Source organism: Bolinopsis microptera, chromosome 2 (assembly GCF_026151205.1).
Source record: "Bolinopsis microptera isolate Bmic1 chromosome 2, MBARI_Bmic_1.0, whole genome shotgun sequence".
In the NCBI taxonomy this organism is placed as follows: domain Eukaryota; kingdom Metazoa; phylum Ctenophora; class Tentaculata; order Lobata; family Bolinopsidae; genus Bolinopsis; species Bolinopsis microptera.
The window spans coordinates 1718088-1742632 of NC_087073.1; the positions used below are offsets into that span (position 1 = coordinate 1718088).

General features: G+C 39.3%; 2 protein-coding genes and 1 long non-coding RNA gene across 3 annotated transcripts in view; 2 read left to right on the forward strand and 1 right to left on the reverse strand.

Annotated features, from left to right (window-relative positions):
• LOC134811129 (uncharacterized) overlaps positions 1 to 24545 on the forward strand; it is a 43074-nt gene that overhangs the window by 2165 nt on the left and 16364 nt on the right. The gene's annotated exons all lie outside the window — the stretch shown is intronic.
• On the forward strand, positions 1577 to 9973 carry LOC134811290 (uncharacterized). The gene is made up of 4 exons (XR_010159781.1): positions 1577 to 2493; positions 2602 to 2673; positions 3428 to 3544; positions 8798 to 9973. It is a non-coding gene; the product is annotated as an uncharacterized LOC134811290 (long non-coding RNA).
• On the reverse strand, positions 11602 to 16039 carry LOC134811241 (uncharacterized). The gene is made up of 11 exons (XM_063818007.1): positions 15796 to 16039; positions 15559 to 15620; positions 14904 to 14998; positions 14524 to 14622; positions 14263 to 14362; positions 13992 to 14075; positions 13585 to 13752; positions 13204 to 13287; positions 12769 to 12864; positions 12118 to 12182; positions 11602 to 11902 (listed from the first exon to the last, which is right to left on the reverse strand). The coding sequence occupies exons 1-11, from the start codon at positions 15987 to 15989 to the stop codon at positions 11888 to 11890; spliced, it is 1062 nt and encodes a 353-aa protein (XP_063674077.1). The 5' UTR covers positions 15990 to 16039; the 3' UTR covers positions 11602 to 11887.

The following is a 24545-nucleotide window of genomic DNA, read 5'->3' on the forward strand; positions in this document are numbered from 1 at the left end:
GTACACAAAATATTGACAGTTCAAAGTATCATCGTGAAGAACGCATTAGTTTTTATACATAAGCTAAAAAACTTCCCAAGTCTAGTGCCTCCCTCTATAAAGAAAACAATACCTAACAGTGCACCAATATTTAACGTCGCCGATCCGGATTCGAGTCATACAACTTTATGGTCAGATGAATACGGTAAACACCCTTACAATAATTCAGTATTCTACAAAGGTCCACTATTAGCAATAAACAGATATAGTGACGCAGCAACTTCCTTGCCAAGTCTATTCAACCTTAACATCTACAAAAGGTGCATAAAAAACATGCTCATTGATCAACAAAACGAGGGCATTGCAGACGAATGGCCTAACTTTATGTTATACAATATAACGGGACTAAGGAAATCAGAGCGCAACATCAACCGTAATGCTAATAATAACTCTGTCCCATAAGCACGCCATCACAGAATCAATTTCACTGCATACCATCTCAGTTACACTGCCATCAATTCGCCAGCAAAAACGGCATGACGCTATGCGACTGATAACAGTCGTTAAATTTTAAAAATTTTGGAATAGCTAGCTAGCAGTAGCTATGCGCCTGTTTCCACTCTAACAACTCTAAAAGCATATTAATATGATAATTTCAACTAAAGGCAACTTTATATGTGCTCAGCTATGTTTTGTTTCGACAAGCTCTATTATATACATTTTAATCGTTTTAATGACCCACTGCGAGCTCTTCACTTGTGACGTCACATGCGCGTCTACTAAAACATTCTCGCGCGATACATTTTGATGACGAGTTATTTCCTTCTGTTTGTCACAATTTCGGCCGCGCGCTGCACAACATTACCCGAAACCGCGCATCAAGTTATGAATTAATTCATATCGTTTAATAAATTAAAGATAACAGCTAATGAATAAAATAGTCTAAACGCTTTTCAGGTTCAAATTATACTAAAATTCGAGTAAAATGTTGATTGTTTTGTGTCCCATTGAAAATACTATTTTGAAATTTAAAATTATTGTAACTTTCTCACTGCTGAGCGGTGTTTAGCCTTTTGTTCCGCCATACCTCTATTTTTAATGTTGAATGTGTTTATAATTTTTGACAACTAAAGGCTTACTACCGAGGTCTTTAGGTAATAATTAACAAATACTGAATATCGAAGAGTTTATTTTTTATATTACTTTTCGACCCGCCAATAATCGTTTAAAAAATAAAAACTGTTTATATATTATAAGGAATTTTGACCATTATATATTAACGTGGGTCATCGCCATTTTAAAAGTGTTTTAAATTGTAAATTAAAGTTACCTGGTTTAAAATTTTTTTGACATTCAAATGGTTCGATGGATCTCAATTTTAAATGCTTATTTTTCTTTCACATTTCAAGGTTTCAGGCAATTTCGGCAAGTAAATATGAAGAAAAGCCTCACATATAATGCATTTTAATACATTACAATTTGTAAAACTTTTTATAATCAAAATCTTTTTATAATAATATCATAAGAAATCACTAACCATTTCTAAAAATTTTCTCAGTATACATTTAAAAAATTTACAAACAATAGATTTTCGCGCGCAAACATTTAAAGGTATTTTATGGTCGCATTTGGAAATATTTTTACCCAAAAATACTGTTCGATAAAATTTATTAGCATTTTCAGTGAGAAGAAAGTTTTGAATTTAACAAGAGTAGCACATTTTGGTGGTGAAAAACACTCTGACAATTGTCGTGTGCAGTGCGCGCGGTTAAAGGCATAACAGATCGAGCGCTACCATTAGCATAGCATTTCATTACACAAATGTGAGAGACCATGTTCCGATAACCTTTCTGTTTTGTTCGTAATTTACTTTTGTCTCCCGTAATGTTATTTAAAGTAGCTATCTAACCATGTAATTTAACAGGTCTCATCAATGTTTAATTTGATACAGCAGTTTTTTCATGGGATCTTGTTATCCTAACTATTTTGTTTTCCTACTCGTTTTTTACTTTCAGTATTGGTTTTCCGATTTGGAACTGCACAACTGACCACTTAACTCATCATCCAATGGAAGTGTAAACACATTTACCCACTACGGATAATTAATTTATGGTTCAAACATATTTATGGTTTATGCACTATTTAACGTGTCCTAAGGGTACTCATTTTAGATAACAGTCATTTCAGTACCTCCGCCAAAAAAAAGTTGTGTTTAATATCTTGCTTGATATATACATGCCTTTTTATCGCTCTACCCTTTATTATTTTCCTGAACTATTAATTCCGAACTATATATTTCAGCTTGTAAAGAGGATGTTATTGCCCACGTTAAGGGGCCTGTTAATAATTAACTAAATTATTAGATATTTTAGATTAGACAATAATAATAATATTATAACTTTACTATCACCACAAGAAGCTGACATGTTTATAGATCCAGACTATGCTTAGAAAGAGTTGCCAAGATCACCCCAAAGATCTTCTAATCAAAGATGCTCTCACAGGATGCAGATGGTTTGTCTAGCGAGACTTAATTTTGGATTATAACATATACAAGCTTTTCACATGATTTTGATTGGTACAATTATAGATAAGCGTAAATATAATGACAATCAAATTCAGCCTGAAACGAAATGAATGAGAAAGAACGCCCTGTTCACCGAAACAACATTAATGAACTTGTCAACTATGCAGGTAACTGTGCTATTTTTACTATTTATTGACAATCTCTCAATCGAACAAAAAATTCAATTTAACAATTATTTAAATGTCAATTGGGAGTCCTATGACTTAATGCACCTATTTAGAAGGTGAATAAATTATTGTTTGTGGTTTTTGATACAGCCTACTAAGGACATGTTTTTTAAATGACACTAAAATGACGTGTCCTGACACTTGACAGTGAAAGTGAAATGACTAGTAAGTAGAAAGTTTTGCACAGCAATGTTAACTGCTTTTGTTAGGAAAATCCTCTGCGCTTAGGAAAAACGCTTATCTTTGTCATCAGAACGGTCAGAATCATTGAAGGCAGGACCTTTGCCAGATTCTCGAGTATTAACTAAGCCCTCTAAGATTTATATCTGCAACAGGAACAACTCGGTGGTTAGAATCTTAGATGATTGGTAATGCTGATATTGACATAAAAAAGTTAGTAGCTCTTATGTTGGGTGCGGTGTGGCAGTCACAACAGCTCCATTAGTAGCACTCCAATATTATTATTTGTTTTGACCCTTATATGAACGTAAATAAATGCTTAAACTAAGGCTAACATTCCCATGGATAAAGAAATAGACGCTTAAATTGCTCACAACCATTTAAATTGCTTAAAATTTAAATGGTTGTTAACTTGGATATTTTGTGCAGTTGAGAAGTTATCCCGAAGTTAATTTCGTAAGCTTTTAAATTCTCCAATTAACTAAACCTTTAATTTAAATTATCTTAACCGCAGGGTTTTAAAAGAAACAAGACGTAGAAATCTTTCAAGCGAAGATCAACTATGCTAAAATGAAGCACAAATCCAGTGTGGTGGAATTGGATCGTTTGAAGGAAAAATATCTTATGCCTGGTAATTATTATAATTGATAGCCAATTAAATCGATTTTTAATTCATATATGCACCTTCTTCGCTTTATCTGAATCTAGATCACTACATCTGGTCTCAGTGGTAAATTACCCTAATGTATTGTCTCAATAACGTTTATAATTTCGGACGAGAAATTTGGGGCAGTTTTTTGCTTGTACTGATTTTATCGAATTGTAACCACCAGACTTTACATCATGCCGTATGTACCTTGAAGAACTTATAGAAATCACGTATCTAAAAGAGAATGATGTAGAGGGGGATGATTAGTAGTTAGAAATCGGATCGCTGTAGCGGAAAAAAGCTAACCCTAGCAAAGAGTGATTTTATAACCAAATTCAGACAATTGTCTCGCCCATCTCCTGACATTTTAGGGTTCTTAACCCCTATCACCCATGAACCGGGTGCTTCCGGATTTATACCGAAACCCATATTGGAAGAAAACACCCGATCTACAACTGCAAAGCACATTTTAATAACTTGAGCACAAAACTTGTTAAAAAAGACCAACAATTGTTCCCCAATTTGGTATTTTTCCTCACGCGTGCAACCAAAATGACCGATTTTTGTCAATATCTTAACGAATAAGCATTAAAAGGCTTATATTGCTTTATAAGTTGTATATAAATATGATGTTTGCGGTCATTTTAAGCTAGAATTCAAGTCTCTACGACCTTCCTAGTTCAAGTTACCAAAATTCAGTGCCATTTTTGGTTCGCTGAGCCAAAAAATAGTTTTTTGCCAATGTCTATAAAATGAAGCACTGGAGACCTTATGTTGCTTTATAACTTGTGTCCATTAGTACAAATGACCCTCTACCATACCAGATCGATTTCAAGTCAGTCAAGGCAATAGGCATAAATACGGCTACAAGGGCATGTTTCCAAATCGGACACAAATGTTTCCACGAGCTCAACTACTCTGACACCAAAATGGAAACATTGCCCAGAGCCCTTTCTGAACATGCTAGACCCACCAAACTTCTCAGGGACACTCGTGGTATCAATATAAATCGATCCCAATCGGTTTCAGTCCATTTTAGGCGATTCTAGGAGAATGTTCATTTTTTGTTCATTTCGTTCATTCTATGAACCATAGAAATATTTCACAGGAAGCTTAAAATGTTAGTGGGGGGGAGCCAAGTGGATATTTGTAGATATTTGGATAATGTCATCCACTTTTTTCGTGAATTATCCATAATATCCATTGACAATAATCTACAAATATCTACATTTATCTACAAAAAATGTATATCTCAAATATGTGCCCAGAAATTCTACTGAATTTTTGGAGATAGATGTATAAATTTGTAGAATTTGTAGAATTTTCGTGAATTATCCATTGACAATAATCTACAAATATCTATATTTATCTACAAAAAATGTAATCTCAAATATGTGCCCAGAAATTCTACTGAATTTTTGGAGATAAATGTATAAATTTGTAGAATGTCATCCACTTTTTTCGTGGATTATCCATTCTACATTAATCTACAAATATCTACAAATATCCACTTGGCTCCCCCCCTGTTAGTACTCAAGCCACTGTATCATACCAGGGCAAATCCAACTCTGTTTACGGACATATACGGGTAAACCCCCCCCCCCACCCCTAAAATGTCACCCACCCCTTAGACGCCACTCTTGATTGATTGGATCCCATCTTCTTAGAAAGTATCTTACCTAATCATTTGTAACTCCTAAACATAAAAAAATATCATTCAGACCCTGCCACATCCTGAAATTGAATCTAAATGATGCCATAAGGGCATTTTTTTCACTTTGTACGAATTTTTTACTTTTGAAAAAAAGCGCACAATTTTATAACTCTGGAATTCATTAATATTAACTCAGTTTTGGTCTAGGATAGTGATATTTACATATTTTAGCAACTTTGTACATATGACTGGAGATATGGAAAGTTATACATTACTCAATATTACTACCCTCCCCTAAAATGTCAACTGGCCGCCCCCTAAAATGTCATTTTATCAGATTCTGGCTTTGAGACTACAAGCACCATAAAATGGAGGTACCAGCCTATTAAACATCATATTTAGCATCTAATATAATGGTAATATTGGAAAGCTTTGGCAGCTCAATGAATTAGTTTTATTTTATTAATCGCAATAAAAATCCCCTTATAAAATGTCTAATTATCCCCCCCTAAAATGTCATTTTAACCTGATCAAATTACTCAGGCTTTTCCTAAGATGCAATGCATACTCACATTTCGTTAATAGTTGATGTTAATAATTAACAAGTGCCAAAACAAGAGCTATTATCGCACACCATGCGAACAAAATATAAATTTGACATTTTAGGGGAGAAAAAAAAGACATTTTAGGGGGCATATCATAGGTTTACCATAAACTAGTAAGTACCAAAAACCAGGAGGTGACCGGGAATCCCGGTACCGGGATTGGCAATTTTGAGCTATCCCGGTCCCGGTCAACAGGGTCAAGTCACATTTTTCATCCCGTTCGCGGTCCCGGTCCCGGTCAAATGCTGATTTATGATCCCGGTCCCGGTTAATTCAGGATTCTTGGTCCCGGTCCCAGTCCCGGTCCCGGTCAATCACTCAAATTTGCCGGGATTTTGACCGGGATCTTTTACATAATTTCATTCACTGTGATTTTAAGTTTTTACTTGATTCATTGTGAATTTCATCTTTAAACAACCTCTGAGCCAAATAAAACAATGTTTAAAATTGCTAAACAAGTTTAGGTAACTAATATCGTTACATAACTCATAAGTGCAAACTAACATCAAGTTTTCAACTCGGGCTACGCCCAATTGTCAATTGGAATTGGAGAATGAAACTGTTGAATAATTTGAGGGATCATTGATTGAGGAATGAGGAATGAGGGTGAACTTGAGTAATCAGTACATGAACATTATTGGTGTAGTACATTAGGCCCATGCCCCATATTGACGGTTTTTTATAGTTTTTTCTAATTTAATATTCTAGTTATTACTTATTCAAATTGTTCAATTATAATGTAAATGAAATTTGCAGCTCTCAATATGAGAAAACCAGTTTTGGTCCCGGTCATCCCGGTAAAATTGAATTGTTGGTCCCGGTCCCGGTCCCGGTAAGATAGAAATCCCAGAAATTATTGGTCCCGGTCCCGGTCACGGTAAATTGATAATCCCGGTCCCGGTCAAGTCACATTTTGTATCCCGGTCCCGGTCCCGGTCAGGCCTAAAATCATGTCCCGGTCACCTCCTGCCAAAAACCGTAGTTTTTGACATTCAATTTTGCTAAAAGCAGTCAAATCTAGTCTATAGAGGTCAGATCGATTACTGGGTTGGCTTAGTTAACTACAGGTCACTAAAATTGCCAAAATGCAGGATGATGTTAAAAATCCCAAAAAATGCAATTAAAACCTGCAATTTGCACAAGGTTAAAATCACATTGAATCCATTTCTTTTGTGCCAATTGTTAGTTTATAACTAGATAATCTAACTCTAGATATCTACAGGTGTTAATTTTGTTGACTGAGTTACTGTTTTGCCGAAAGTTCTGGGTATTCAAAAAAAAGTCCCCAAAATGTCACAAAAAGTAAATTGACTAAATTCCACCATTTTTTTCAACAGAGAGAAATTCTAGTCTACACAACCTGTTTTACCTGACGTTTTAGGGGTGGTGCACGTGACATTTTAGGGGGTGATTACGGTTTTGAGGTACTTCCTTTAGTGAGTGAATGTTTTCAAGTAGCTTAATGTTTTAATAAGACAAAACAAATAGTTCTAGTGACAAAAGATAAATCAGGCCTCCTGTACATTTTGTAATTATCACACATATAGAAATGACATTTTAGGGGTGGTGTTTTAAAACGAACTCCATTTCAACGTCAAAAAAATTGTACCTTATTCTATTTTCAAATTTCCAAATCTTGGCAGGCTAGAAAAAGGTTTAAATATTATTCCTAGACACTTCAGAACCCTGTAAATTTAGCCCTAACTAGGCAATCTGGGCCCCAAAAACATGTTTCCAAATCGGACACAAATGTTTCCACGAACACGGATTAATCTTCTGCGGCGAGCGCGATCTGTTTATACTGATAAAACCCCTAAGTGTCAACAACTTTGAAAGATTTTTAGCGCCGCGCGGTAATACACGCATTTACAAATTTTTACCCCCCTTCCGTAATCAACCGTTATCAAGACCCAACCCCCCCTCCTGACAGCAAAAGTACGTAATCATGGCCTGACCCCCCCCCCCCCCCCCCCCCCCCCCCTTGACTATTTTCCTAGAAAACACTTTATCTACGTTTCATGCTACCCTGATCATGCTATGATGATGAGCCGAAATCATTGTTATGATATCCGGCCAAGCAACTTCTAAACTACTTACTACTGCAGGGTGTCAGAATTATTGGCGTGTTTGAAATTTTATGTGTATTTTATGATGAAATCAATACTTTTTCGCCGGGTCATAACTTTACTTCTGAATATCTAAATTACCAAATTCAAAAACTGTTCTGTAGATAATCGTCTGAACTTTTTCTTAATTTCAGAATTTTGTGTTGATGTACCTCAAAACCCATAATTTAGGCCGTTATTTAAAGGGTCGATTCCATACTTGGTTAGATTTACGAAAGAGTAAGAGATTTTGTGTAATTTTTTTTCGGTGAATTTTTTCTGAAATTATTCTTTAGGCTAAAGTGCACAGCTCTTCAGGCGATAGCGAAACATATAGAAAACTATAGATTTTATAAAAGCTTTCTTTCTCCTCTAACTGACGCAATAAAATATAGTCAGGCGGACTCATCCTGGAATTTAGGGTAAGCAGCCGAAGGCTTTAAGTCCAGTAATCCAAATTTTTCTCTTTCGTCGTGATTATCGACAAAATTTAACTTCTTTCGGACTTCATTTTTAGACTAAACTGTAGTATGAAGGATTATTTCTTGAATGATCAAGACTCCATAGGAAACTGACACTCAGAAGTCAAGTAATGATCGTTTCTAAAAGCTTGGGTGGGCTAAAATTTTACGCAAAATTGTCTACACGCCAATAATTATGACACCCTGCTGTATTATAGCCGGATATTCGATCAATTTCTAAATTTTATCACTATCAGAGTGAAATTGAGTGGAATTTGAATTAAAATATTGTCAAATTGTTATTATTCTAGAGGGTAAAAAAGAAAATGTTGATAACGTAATCAACGACCAAACCCCCCTCTATGTGTTATGATTCATGTTTGACTATTAATAATAATTATTTTCCTCAGGAGACGTACGTGCGAAAGACAAAATTTGCCTAGCTAAAGAAATTCTAGCTAAGAAAGCAGAGTTCAGAGCAGAATTGAAGCAGAAAGCTGCCGACCAACATAAACACCTCTCAGCGCAGCAACACAAAACAAAAAAAGGTGGCACCCAATCTATTCACCCAACTCCTGACAGTACATGGAATCACCCCAGACAATTACAGACTTCCTCTGGCGTTTGGTCTTCTCCCTGGAAAGCGGCAAGAACACTACATAAACCTACTAGAAGAACTGGATCGCTTTGGACCTTTCCATCCAGACACCGCCCTTTGCGATTATGAAGCTGGGCTACGGAACAGTGTCACTGCTGTCTGGCCCGGGACTACTCTACGTGGCTGCTACTTCCACTTCAAACAGGCTCTATGGAGGAACTTCGCTCGCTCCGACCTTGTTCCGGAGTATCAGGTGGTTGGATCCTTCCAACGGATCGGAGCTCTACCTTTCATCCCTCCTGGTGACGTCCACTACGCATGGCAGACCCTTAGAGTTAGACCTATCCTCTCCGCAGATATGGATGTCTTTACATTATACTTTAAGTCCACGTGGATGGGAACACCAAACAGACCTGCTCGCTTCGATCACCTGTCCTGGAACCAGTACGATTGCTGTCTAACTGGTCTCCCACGCTCTTTGAACCTTGCAGAAGGATGACATAATGGTTTCCGCAGCCTCGTCCAGTGTTCAAATCCTACCATCTGGAAATTCCTTGAAGCCCTCAAACTAGAGCAAGGACTAACAGACCAGAAGATCACGGATAGGCTGATGAGAAGACCTCCACCCCAGAGAGCTGCCAAGTGGATAAGGTACGACTCCCTTCTGGAATCCTTCATGCAAGCCTACAATAACCAGGAGTACGAAGTCATTGATTATCTCTCTGCTGTTTTTGCTGCACTATGAATTCGACATTTGATTATTGATATTAACGGTTTTATGATATTGGTATTTAGTTATACTTTCGATTGTACTATATTTCAACCTTACTGCTAGGTTATTTGATCATTGTTGAACTGTGTTTCAACGATCAATGCTTAAATTATTAGAATCTTCAATTATGTTAGGCTTGAACTACTGTGAACACAATAGAGAATTAGATAGTCAGCCAGGTCTGTAATGATTCCATTTTATCTGCATCATCCGAAAGTATTTTGTACCTTTTATTTGTGATCTTCATTGACACAATATTTGTATATCCATAACCCTGTAACACGAACAGTTTTAATATCAAAACCGAGTCTTAACTGTTAGGTTATTTAAAATAGCTGACATCGCTTTCGTAATTGGTGAATCGTGTGACCACCCAGACCACGGAGAGGAGATCTCTGTCATTCCTCTAGCAAAGCAGCCAGTTTAAATTGAGAAGAGTAGCCCCTGATGGGTGGTTACAGGTTATCAGGAAGAGAGAGCATTGCATGAACTGGACGAGTTTTGATTTAAGATGGTGTAATTCAGATATTATAGGCTAGGGCATTGCATTCAACAATTTTGGGCCTGCACTTGCAGATGAATCTCCGTACAGCGACGGATTCGCTGCCAAGCTGTGTCTGCAGATCGAATGACTGCAAGGTTTCTAAAACATGGCCAGGAGACGAACTGCAATGTTGACAACCGTTTACTTAAAGATTTTAGAGTAAGCATTTCATGGAATGTTTCGACTGTAATCTTGAATATGACTGAAATGAATTATTGATAGAATAAAATGTGTTTGAATTCTTGTCTTGCTGTAACAAGGAACCCACTCAATTTGACCGAGATTATTCAATAAATCTAAAGAACTTTATCAATCTAACTATTAATTAATAGACATTTTGTAGAACTGATAATCGCATGTCATACTCATAGTAACCTTTGAGCAGTACTCTAACACTGGTGTGCCCACCTACGAGTGAAATTGAAACGTAGCGCGCCTGAAACGTCGCGCGCCTGAAACGTCGCGCGCCTGAAAGCATGACAATGTCAGCCGCGCCGAAAGCTTTCATAAGGTTTCAGTAATCGCGTCTGCGGCAAATTAGAAAATTTTTAAAAATTTGCCAGTATTTGTCACAATTTGGCGGGACTGGAATATGATGCATTGGTTCGGTTAAAAAACCACCAGATATAATGATAACAAGATTAACGGTGACTGAAATATGGCGAAAACTTGTTTAGCCCACAGCTATTGAAAATGTCGAGTTTACGAAGCTTGATGACTTAATGATAACACAATTCTTTTAGGCAGATAAAGATATTAAATCAAATACGTGAAAACATAGCACAGTATGATAAATAAATGAACATTATTCTTAGTTTATTCCTTTTGTGTGAATAAGATCACCGTAGCAGACAGCAGTTCACGCAACATTGGCCGTGTGGACTGCTTGTCACTTGCGGAGGACATTTAAAAAACACGTTCTAGAAAAGTACACGTGTTAGTCAAAACAATACATGCACGTATTACAAAAATAATTACAAGTGTTAAATTACCAATTCTTAAAAATACACGTGTTACAAATACAAATACACGTGTAACAAAATACTGAGCACATATCAGGCCATATATTTGCTTAAATTTGAAGTGAGTTAAGTTTTAGAACCCTTTAAAAGCAACTCTAAAACTCAAATTCTTACCATTCTGAAAGGATTGGATGCTAAAACGATGAGTATCGTTGATCAGGAGCTCTATTTATCAGGTTTTATAAAAACGCCAATAGAAAAATGCGAAGATTTTTTATAGGGTCTCCCAGGAGATTCTATGTACTTCCAAAAGTATACATCCATTTTTTTTCCAGGTGTATTCGAGGAAATGTCTAAGCTTGTTATGTATGCAGTTTCATTGACCTAATACAAATGATGGAATTTAAGTGAATTTAATCTGGCGGGTGGTGTTTCTTTTATGCAGATAAAGAGCTGAGTTGTGGTCTAAGATGGGAAGCCATAACTTATCTCTGGATCTCAATCGGGTTGACATAATTAAAATAATAATGCAATCTTGTCCTTGTCCTCTCCCCAGAATCCACAAGATGGTTAGGAGAATCGTCGAGGGACAAGCTGCGTCCGAAGAGCTCCGAAGGAGGCTTTTCAATCAGTTCCAGCCTGAAATGAACAGTTTTCACAGACTCTGCATAATATACAATTAATAATAAAGCTGGACCTGTTCTTATGATAAAATTAATTAAAAATAAACCATGTTCCCCACTTGGAAACGATGTCACAGACAACACAGCCACACAATTTAACGGTAAAAATTTTTCATTAAATAACTGACCCAACAAATTCGAGTAATGAGGAGGAGACTGAATCTTACTTACTGTCTTCGCGTCTGCCGCGATCTTGAGTAGGATCTTTCCTGCGTGCTCCATGAGCTCCAGTTCGTCTGAAAGAGTTCTAAACATTAGTGGGGGGGGGGGGGTCAATTTCATTTTACCTCATTCGGGCAGCCAAAATTGGGATGAGGTAAAATGAGGTAAAGTGAGGTAAATGAATCTAGTTTTCTGAGCCTTTTTAGAGACAAATGTTTTTGCCGAAATTTACTTTATTTTACCTCATTCGGGCAGCCAAAAAAGGGAAAAATGAGGCAAAATGAGTCAAAATAGGGTTTACCCCCCCCCCCCCACATTAGTCGCCAAAGATTCAATGATCCTACATTTCTTGTTGTTGTACGGATAGTATTATATGGAGACAGGTTGCTTTGACCACACATCATATCAACAAAACGAATTCAGTTTTTTTCCTGTGCAAACTTATTGGATTGGAAAGCAGATTGTGGCAGATTGTTTTGTCTAGGTAGTTAAATCTCGCGGCTTTCGACCGGTGCAAGATTTTGTTGGGGAGACCCTAGTATTTGGACGTGATCAAGGATTTTTTGTTGCAAAAAAAGAGTAGCAAATATTTTGGCTGGGCCGCGCCGGTGAGCCAATTTTTTCCGGGACTGTTTGATCGAATACCTATAAATAAGTTACCTTGATATGCGACAGCCGACAGCTGGGCAATACTCTTGCCGAACACATCCCATCTATCCTCCTGGAGGATCTGTCTCGCCTGTTCGGCCACGGCTCCTGATAAAAGACTGAGGTTCAAACAGACATGAAATTTGCTAAAAGTAAAGAGATGGATTTCTGAGATAACCTGCAGAAGTGGGTTAGTTTTAACTTTAGAACTGAGTTATATACACATACCAAGTGAAACGTGACTTATAGTGACCTAAAACTGTAGTGGTTTCGATTGCATATCTACTAACCCCCATTTCGACCGTGAATGGGTATTATATCGCTTAAAATAGACTTGATGTGCGTCAAACCAGCTACCTTTGTGTGGAAACGGCGATGCAATCTTCGACTTGAAGAAAAATTAATGTCCGAAAGTTTAAAAACGATATGTTGCACTTGAATTATTACCTATCACCGGATTGATCTTCAAAGCCTCCTCAACCATTGTCGCCGAAGTATCTCGGAGGCCCTTGGGGTGAAGATGTCGTCTCTCTGAAATGATAAAGGCGTGACTAAGTTATTTTCGACGTTGCACAGAGGGAAACCTTACGCCTTAAGGTTAGGGAGTTTTGTATTATGGCGAACGCGTCAGTTATCACACAAAAGTCTGATTAAATAATGCGGTTTCCAATTTTTACTCGTCACAAAGATCGTACAAAAAAATGGTCAAAGATGAAAGTATCAACTTTAATTGACCAAAGATGAATTCTTCCTGCGCCTGGTGAGTGGTGACCCATCCATATTACAGGCGATAATTCTAAATGATGTTTAGAAATAGCTGTAACTCACTCAGGCGACTCTCGGACTCTTTCTGAAGTCTGGATATGTGGTCTTTTCGGACCTTGCCGGTTGGAGGCGCAGGCCCGGCTGCTGGTGTGGTGTCCGGTTGAACGGGGGGTTTTGCGACGGGGGCCCGGGGCTCGCTCCGGATGGCCAAAGCTATTCTCTGAACAGCACCTGGAAACGTCACAGCGGATTAGTGTATGAAAACGAAGTTTATTGCAGGATGTTCCTACTTGAAGAATCGTATTGTAAACCCATAAAATTTCAAACTGGGAGTCCGCTCTGACGATGACACAAAACTGTTTCTACGATCAGTAGATAGTACAAAAAATGACTAAACAAATATTAGCATATTCAGCACAGGTAGCGCCTAGTGACCCATCCGGATGACTTTTAAAATAGCTATAACTCACTCTGTTCACTCTCGGGGGCTGTCAATGATCCAGGTTTCGTGACGGGAACCGGGGGCATCTTCTTTATCACTCTCTGAATAGCACCTGGGAATCGCCTACGATTAACCATAATGCAGCAATTCATTTTAAAGCCCAAGATAGGCTATACTGATACAGACGATCAGAGAAGGTAGGGCAAATTTATCGTCGGTCATGAGTTACAGCGAAATTCTCATACAGTGATATGAGTGAGCTTCACTATGGTATAATTATAATGTAACAATATGTATACCTATGTCGCATCTCTCGAAAATATTAGAGACCCTGATCGGAGCCTCGTTAACAGTTGTTGCCAATTGTTCTCCTCCATCAACACTGTCTTCTCCGGGTTGCTAAAGGTCAATGGTAGGTAAAATTAATAGCTAATGTAATATCTAATACACCACGTGAAAGCGATTCATAATCAATACCTATCAGGACTCAGGGGGGAATGATCAATTTATGTTCAATCAGTGAGAATATTAACTGTTAAGTTGAAGAACTATATTCAAACCTTGTCGTCTTTAGCTGTAAAGAAGTTCCAAAAAACTTTCTTGATGTCTTCGTCTAACTTTGTCAGACTTCCACTCTGTCCATCACCACTCCTACCTCCCTGTTCAGGAAATTGTTTATACTGTATGCCACAGCATGTTTTTGAAGCATAGGCAATTATAAACACTGCAAACATTCCACCCGACTGAACTAAGGTGATGTTGCAGTCGGTAATTATCAACTGGAACCTAGTAAAGTAAAAAACGGGAAACTTGTTTAAACTTGTACAAAGCAAAATGCCTGCTTATCATGTACAGCTCAATCTGATTACGGATGTTCTAATTGATCCCACTGCCAGGACCTTATTTCGGAAGATCTGTGACATCAAGTATAATTACTTACCTTTATCTTTTTGAGGGCGGTGATCAGCTCACAGATTGTAGATATTAGCAACTTCCTATTTGCCGAAGTCTTGTCTTTTTTCTCATCAATGTGCACTGTAATTACAGCCGAATGAGTAAGTGGAGTAGATACCTGATCAGTGATCACATAGTACCTTACCCATACGTGACTTCATTGGTCGATAAAAGAGTGGTCGAAAGGAAGCATAGTTCATCAATAAGATGCGGATTTTCTCTCCTGGTATATTAATGACTTAAAACGTATCTACATATATCTACACGTCTTAGAGGAGAATCATTAACTTTCAACGATCAAGTACGGTCTTTTAAATCGTCCTTTCGACCACTTTTTTAAACAATCCATCACATGGAATTAAACGGGTTTTCACCCCTCGACATTTCACCTCACGATCGTTGGCCCCCTGGTTTTAAATCTCAAACGTTGTCTTACACCTAAACCTGGCCTAGCTCCGAGCTATGATAGCTCGATCCCCGACTCTAACCCTTACCGTTACACAACATTAACCCAGACCACAACCCAAGCCCTTTAAACTACCGTTTTGCGCAACCACTTGTTCAAAGAATCCATGACAATGCTTCCAATTTATGAACAAATAAAAAGAAGTGTGGAGGAGAGGCTAACAGAGGATACTTACAATCTAGATCGCACTGCAGGCTTTTTACCAACTTGTCAATGTTCGTAGGTGTGAACGTCTTTCTGAAAATATGAACAGTTGAAATATCTTCTAATCATTGTAGGCTATTATTCTTATTCTGCAAGGCTGATAGTGTAGTTTCAGCTCATCATATAATTTATGTATCAGTAAAAATTGTCTTGGCAGCTGCGCTATGGTTGTTAGCTCTCAAAACGTGATCGTTACACATCTACTAACATGTGGAGAAAGTCCAGCTTATCCTTCACTTCGGTTAGCAAAAAAATATTAAGGTACTTCAACATGTTCCTCTTCTTGTCATCATTTTGAATCTTGGTAACCGACGTTTCCCTTTCGAACATGTTTCCTACAAATAAGTAAGTCGAGATAACAGAATTATTTGCAGTTAGCAGTAGATACATTATGCAGTACATTATACGAAAAGGAAAATCAACCAAAATATTGACCTACAATGCTATATATCTACTTGATGAAGGTTTCAAAAAAAAACAATGCAAAACCCAGTATGACAACGCAGTGAAACACACCATATTACTGTGGCTGTTAGGTAATAAAAGCTGTTTCTGAAATAGAAAGAAACCTTTACAGAACGGATTCCATTCCAGCATAAAATTATTAGTTTGGTGAAGAATTCCTTCGTGAAAATACAAAGTAAACCCGGCATATCAAAATCTGCACACAGAACCATATTAGTTATTACTACTATAATAAACAATTTATTAACAATTTTTATATCAATATGATGAGAAGAGTAATACCAGCAACAAAATCAGGGTTTGATACTCTTGATAATAAACTTTCCTAACAATCTCGATCAAATATGATGTAATTAAAATATCAAGGCTGAAGGCTGGGACGGAAGCAGTGGCTGTTAGGAAATAAAAGCTGTTTCTGAAATATAAAGAAACCTTTACACTTTTACAGAACGGATTCCATTCCAGCATAAAATTATTAGTTTGGTGAAGAATTCCTTCGTGAAAATACAAAGTAAACCCGGCATATCAAAATCTGCACACAGAACCATATTAGACAGTTCATCTAAATTTGTATGTACAATTGATACAATTGCTTTGTAGTGGTTATTGGCTGATCAAATCTCCAGATAAAATTTAAATAAGATCATGATATTATTGCTGTACACAACAAACATGAGACCATTTTTTAAAAACCTCAGCTCTACCCTCATCAACGGAATGAAATGCAGACCGGCAGTTGAACTCATCACAGGTCAAATACTGCATCTACGAACATATGTCTGTCAATGACGCTCATCTCAGGGATGTTGGTGTATCATTAGTCCCTGAGGGATTATTATGTAATCTGCACCAAACGCTTCATTGAACCCAAACACCTGGATGACTTAGGAGTCACCTAACTCCTCCTGCTGGTGCATCATTAGTCCCTGAGGTGAGCGTCATTGACGCTCAGCTAAGGACTCCGTCGGGTCTATGCAGCCTCCTTAGTGTATGAGAAACCACATGCAAGGGTTAAATGAGTGACCCTATTAAAGATCTAGAATCTTGTAAGGGTCCCCTTTAAAAGACAAAGAGAAAGAGAGAACTCCTGGCTTCTGTACAGTCTATTTTCCATCCCAGGGCTCAAGTCACCTCCACCCTCCTTTATTGGGGGGGTGTCATGTCCGTCTATGTCCGCCTATGTCCTGTCCTTTTTGGATTCTATGAGACAACGGACGTGTTTTTTGGGACATAGGCGGACACGGACGGACATTGGCGGACTCGGACGGACATTGGCGGACTCGGACGGACATTGGCGGACTCGGACGGACATTGGCGGACCCGGACGGACATTGGCGGACTTGGATGGACATTGGTGGACATTAGCGGACATTGGTGGACATTAGCGGACAAACATTTTTAGGACTGAAGAGTACTGAAGAGTACTGAGGAGGATGGCTGAGAAGGATGGCTGAGGAGGATGGCTGAGGAGGATGACTGAGGAGGATGACTGAGAGGGAGGAGAAGGATCAGGAAGACCCAGGAGGAGGAGGAGGAGGAGGACCCAGAAGGATGACTCAGGAGGAGGAGGACTCAGGAGGAGGACTGAGAAGGAGGAGGACTGAGGAGGATGGCTGAAGAGGATGGCTGAGGAGGATGACTGAGAGGGAGGAGGAGGAGGAAGAGGAGGAAGAGGACTGAGGAGGAGGAGGAGAAGGACTGAGGAGGAGAAGGAGGACCCAGGAGGAGGAGGACCCAGGAGGAGGAGGACCCAGGAGGAGGACCCAGGAAAAGGCCCCAGAAGGGGGAGGAGGACTAGGGAGGAGGAGAACTGTTGAGGACTGATGAGGAGGACTGAGGACGAGGAGGAAGAGTAGGAGGAGGACTGAGGAGGGGAGGAGGAAGAGGACTGGGGAGGATCAGGAAGACCCAGGAGGACCCAGGAGGAGGAGGAGGAGGACCCAGGAGGAGGAGGACTGAGGAGGACTGAGGTGGAGGACTGACGATGACTGAGAAGGAGGAGGACTGAGGAGTACTGAGGAGGATGGCTGAGGAGGATGGCTGGGGAGGATGGCTGAGGAGGATGACTGAGGAGGATGACTGAGAGGGAGGAGGAGGAGGACTCAGGAGGAGGACTCAGAAGGAAGAGGAGGAGGACTCAGGAGGAGGACTCAGGAGGAGGACTTAGAAGAAATGAGAAGGAGGACTGAGGAGAACTGAGGAGGAGGAGGAGGAGGAGGACTGGGGAGGAGGAGAACTGTTGAGGACTGATGAGGACTGAAGACGAGGAGGAAGAGTATGAGGAGGACTGAAGAGGGGAGGAGGAGGAGGACTGAGGAGGACTGAGGAGGAGGACTGACGATGACTGAGAAGGAGGTGGACTGAGGAGGACTGAGAAGGAGGAGGAGGAGGAGGACTGAATAGGAGGAGGAGGAGGGGGACTGGGGGAGGACTGAGGAGGAGGATGGAGGACTGAGAAGAAGGATGAGGAGGAGGACTGATGAGGAGGACTGAGGACGAGGAGGAGGAGTAGGAGGAGGACTGAGGAGGGGAGGAGGAAGAGGACTGAGGAAGATCAGGAAGACCCAGGGGGAGGAGGAGGAAGAGTAGGAGGAGGAAGCATCTAAATGTTATTTCCATTTTTGTCCGTTTTTGTCCATTTTTGTCCGTTTTTGTCCGCTCTATTTTTGAAAATATAGGGTACCGAACGGACAAAAAACATGATCCCCTATAACAGCAAAAATTGAACATTATATTTAGCAATTTAGGTGTCCATTAATGTCCGCCTATGTCCGCCTATGTCCGTCTATGTCCGCCTATGTCCGCCTATGTCCGCCTATGTCCGCCTATGTCCGTCTATGTCCGCCTATGTCCACCTATGTCCTGTCCTTTTTGGATTCTATGAGACAAGCGGACATAGACGGACGTGACACCCCCCCCCCTTCATTTTACCCCTTTCATCCCTTATCCCTAGGGCAACTGTCTCCTTTCATTGTCCACCCCTCCCCCATTTCCATTTCGATATCACCAGCCATATATATTCGAAATATTCATATTTACCCTTCTGTACTGACTGAAGGGGACCCTTACAAGATTCTAGATCTTTTAGCAGGGTCGCTTGCAGTGGCGTAACGTTGCCTGTTGGCGCCCCAGCCGAAAAAAGCGCCCCCCTATTGGCGCCCCCTCCCCTTTTGGTGCCCCTCCTTAAAATTGAACAAGGCGATTTAAGAGGATACACCGGTAAAATCTCTAAAAAAGTGTGTGTATCTAGAGCAAAACGCGCAGTTTTGCTAGTACTTAAGTTAAGTTTTCAAAATTGTCCCACATTCAAACGACGATTTGGAAACTCAAATCCTGCCCATACACCACCAAGCCTAAAATAAGTGTGTATTTATTTCAGCATATATGTGTTTTGTCAAAAAAGGAGTGTTTAAGCATGAAAATTACTGAACCAAATGTCCCCAGGCCAATCCATTTAGCCAATGTGCAGCAGCATCACATCTGATAAAGTAAAAGTAAAGTAAAAAGTCGGTTGAGCTGAGGGCAAACCAGTTAATAACCCATTTTAAAATCTGCCCAAACAGTAGTCAGGAATGACTTGCTGGGGAAAACATTTTATAATTTTTTTATAAAATTATTCAAACAATATACACATAATATAGCAATGACCCTATATAAAAACAAACCTTTAAGAGTATAAAAAATTCCCTAAACACTCAAAAAATTACCCTTGGCCTTGTGGCTCCAAGTTAAGATCTAGACTGTTTATATTAACAATGTTTTTTCTCGCACCTCTGTCTCCACGAAGAGAAATCACTGTTGTTCTTAGGATTTCAAAGCGAAGGCGCTTTCTGATGTAACCTACAGCATCCGAGTACCTCTGGCCAGTGTGGTACTCCATCTTACTGGCCAGCTTTTTTACCAGTCTTTCAGCCTCACTACCCATTCCACCAGAAGTCGAGAACACTAAAGGTGTGAAGCTTCCTTTCTCCACTTCAAGAACCCTTGCGTTGTAACATCGCTTTTTCTCATTTTCATGGGACTGGTACATTGCTGGGATCGATTTGCTTGCATTGGAGGGGGCTGGGGCATGAAATACCCTTACATCAAAATATGCCCTCTCTGAAGCATTCCAAATCGATCTTGCAGAAATGTCCAGCCTAGCTTGGTCTCCAAGTACTGTTCCCTTAGGCAACTTCAGACCATCAACTGGAAGAAGAACTGGCTCAGTCTGCACATCCTTGCATTTCACAGTTCTCATTAGTTCAGCAAAGGTGTCTCTCAGCGAGTTGTGCCGCAGTGACACATATCCACCGAGTTTGCAGATGAGCGCATGGTTTGCTGAGTACTTTTGGCCACACGTACATGTCTTAGGGCTGTCCTTTAAGTTTAGGTTATATCTGAGTGCTATTGCGTCTGAGAACTGTTGTTTGTTCATCAGATATCCATACTCTTTCAAAGGTAGTGCTGTTAACCAAGCACTTGCCCCTTTCTCAGCAGCTAGTTGGAACATCAACTTTGCCAGTGGTGTTGACTTGAGCTCCTGGCGTATTTCCGCTTGTTTTTGTCGATAGAAGAGATTTCGTTCAGTTGTTATCTCAGTTTTCACTCCTTTGCTTACTCTCCAGTCCTCTGTGTAGTTGTCTACCTGCTTGAGAATAGCTTCTTTAAGGGGTTTTGTGGCTCTACATGAGAATTTGTACTCTCGGTCTGCCATGTCCATCATAACTGGTATACCCAATCCTCCATATCTTGGTGGTAGAGCCATTATGTTCCTTAGTTCATCAGTGCAGCTAAACAGCCTGTTGATGATAGCTGGGATAAACTCATCGCGTGTTACTTGTTCCAGAGGAGTGAGCCTATCTGCAACTCCTGGGGTAGTTCTGCACACATAGTTCCATCTTTTACTAAGCCCATACATGTATGCACTGTATGCTATTTGAGGTTCTCTTGATGCTATATCACTTAATTGTTTAAGATCACGACACCATTCTTGAACTTTTTCCTCGATGAAAGCCCCTTTTCCTTCATCAGTTCCGATAAAGCTGCCCATATATCGTCGACCAATACTTGTCACATTGACATCTGGGAACAAGTTTCTTGCCTTCTCTTCGTGCTCAGGCTTGACTATCACCCATGTCTTGGAAGATTTAGGGTTGTAACCAAAAAGTGGTCCTTTAATGCAGAGGTTATCCCACCACTTCCTCATTTCTTCCAGTTTTCCCCCAGCAGCAGAGTCATCAGCATACCAGATCTGAGTCACTTTTCTCTCAATGTTTCCTGCATCAATCAATGGTATTGTACCACATGCATAAAATCCCATAGCAGGTGGATCACCTTGTGTTGTCCCTTCTTCACTAAAACATTTTATAATTCTGCAAATACATGTGAAGAGAAGGACTCAGCATCGCATGTCATATTTTTTCTGGCGCTGGTAAAGTAATGTACAAAATTATGACATAACATCATCACAAATATCTCCAAAATGTCAAAAACTCTATATAATAGAAAAAATAATAATACTGGTGGTTACAAGACGAACAATTTTGTACATATATAAATGACCGGAAACCCTACTAAACATATGCATAGAAACACTAGTGCATGGTTTCAGGACATAACATTGTTGTGCCTGATATAGGAGAAACACATTTTTGTTGAGTGTAGAAAGTCAGGAAACAGCGATTAATTGATATATAATATCAAAAAACATATTATATATGTTCAAAACCATACGTGCTATTTTGTAGCCAAAGGAGCTAATTTCCTTATGAGAACCGCATTCCAAGCTTGTGCAATTTCATTTAGCTACACACAATTTATAGTCTTACTTCAAAGCTGTAGCTGTTTGGCCGACGTCCGTCATCCAACCAAACATCATCCACCAATACATATGAAAGTAAGAAATTAGTCCAAATACATGCAAACGTCGCTCAAGGGGCATTGAACAACAAAGCACCACTTTTTATATTAGCAAATGGTGTTTTTTCACCATGAAGTAAAGTAATAAATCTGCTAAGTCAATTTTGAAGAAATTCGACAAATGTTGTCAAAGCGTTCGATTTTTATAGTTCGAGGTAAAACGTCTTTAAATGCGCGGCTCAATTTTTTTTCTTCCTTAATTTTGTTCAGTACCAGTTTTTGATGTAACAAATCTACATGAATTTTTGAAAGATTGAAATACATATTTAAACACATGTTTTTTGTTTTAAGTTTATGTATTTGGTGTAAACATTTTTTCCTTTATATTTTTCAATTTAAACAATTTTTAATAATGCATTTTTTACATTTTGAACATTAGATATATTTTTAAAATCTTTTATAATCAAAATTCAATATTAGATTAAAGTTCATTTTGTAGCGCGATGCACTACTGGGTCGCGCCGCGCATCAAATAATTCTTCTCGCAACCTTAGGTAGATCGGCAAACTGCACCTTTGTGCCTCACCAAGCGGCGAAGGTTTGACATCGAGATAAGAATCAAAGTTCATTTAAAGTTTTTAATTCAAGTTTTCAACCGAAGTTTTCAATTAAAGTTTTCAATTAAAGTTTTCAATTAAAGTTTCATTTAAATATAATAAACTTAACAGCCACGCTGAAAATACATAAAAGCGAAAATCAGAGGCGCGCCGCGCACATTCGCTCCATCATATATCCTAATTCAAAAATCGAGCGCTTACTCAAAATTTCTCAGATTTGCACATTAGTGAGTTAGTAGCTTACTGAAGTTACTGCATGACGACAAACGATTCTACGGTGTCGTTTTCTTGATAAATGCAAATCAAACAATATTTGCACAAATTTCAAGTATCGCTGCTCAATCTGCCATCTATTGCTGTTTCCTGAGGTTTTGATATATTTTTCATAATAGCATAAATAAAACTCAAGAAAACAACAATTTTTTCAAGAAAACAACAATTTTATTTAGTATCAGTTAAAGCAGACAAAAACATATTTTATGAATATAACTAGCGCAAACTTTAGACCATATATCTTCTAAAGGGGACTTGGAGTAGCAAGAGAGTGACCAGAAAGTATATATACTTTTACCAAAAATACGTCGAAATGAATCCAGGGTGATACAGGATCTGAGAGTGCAGACCATAAAGTTTACGCACCCACCCTTGCCTCCTGAATTCTTGGTTAGATAGACAATTATGCAAAATTGGTCGTTTATACTCCAAGTCCCTTTGTTAATAGAAGTAGTATTATTTATGTCTGGAGTTAGCTTCATTCAATAATAAAAATATCAATATAATCAATATTAATATCAATATCAGACTAAACTATCAAATAAATAAATTATCAAATATCAATTATTAATTCACTCTGATTAAAAGTTATAAATTAGGATATCTAATATTTAAGAATTTCAACTACAAGTGGTCGAAAACGCCCAAAATCGATCTGAGATATTTTCAGCGAAAGACTCTGTTGGGTATGTGCACCCAACGGAATTTTGAAAGATTAAATTGCAGGTCTTTGGTGGTGTAGGGGCGGGAGTTAGATTTCACGATCGAAAGGCTATTGGTTCGGTTCCCCGCTGGTGCATCATTAGTCCCTGAGGTGAGCGTCATTGACGCTCAGCTAAGGACTCTATCGGGTCTATGCAGCTTCCCGGTCTGATCAGCCGAATGGAAACCATGTGTGAGGGTTAAATGAGTGTAAAAGGGTCCCCTTCAGTATACGACGGAGTCCGTAGTTTCGTATCCCCCCAGGCTGCTGACATCATGTGTGAACGATCCCTTAGGGCAGGTTTTTAGGTGAAACATTGGTAAAAACACACATGTTGCATCAGTTGTGGTGCTGCAGTGGCTAAAAAATTGGCCTGGGGATATTCGGTTCAGTCATTTTCATGCATTAACATTCCTTTGGTGTAGGGGCGGTATTCAGATTTCACTATCGAAAGATTAGTGGTTAGACTCCCCGCTGGTGCATGATTAGTCCCTGAGGTGAGCGACAGTGACACTCAGCTAAGGACTCTGTCGGGCCTATGCAGCCTCTCGGTCTGCTCAGCCGAATGTTTGGAAACCATATGCGAGGGTTAAATGAGTGACCCTGCCAAGGGTCCCCTTCAGTACAGAAGGGTAAATATGAATATTTTTGAATATTTCCTTGTAAATAATTTAGTAGTACAAATAAGTGAATTGTTGGGACTGAGTGGGGCCGAGATAACTTAAAGCATCCAAGCGTTCATTGGGAGATTGTGGATTCAAGTCAGTGGCGTAACGTCGCCTGTTGGCGCCCCCTTGCCGAAAAGGTGCCCCCTGTTGGCGCCCCCTCTCCTTTTGGTGCCCCTCCCTAAAATTGAACAAATTAGGCAATATAAGAGGATACGCCGGTAATTCAAAATTTTTTCAAAATTGTCCCACATTCAAACGACGATTTGGCCCCCCCCCCCCCCCCCCCCCATAAGACAGCGCCCCCCTGCACAGCAGGGTCAGCAGGGCCCTTCGTTACGCCACTGGTTCAAGTCCTGTTCTCAGCAACTAACTTTTCATGGAATGTACTACG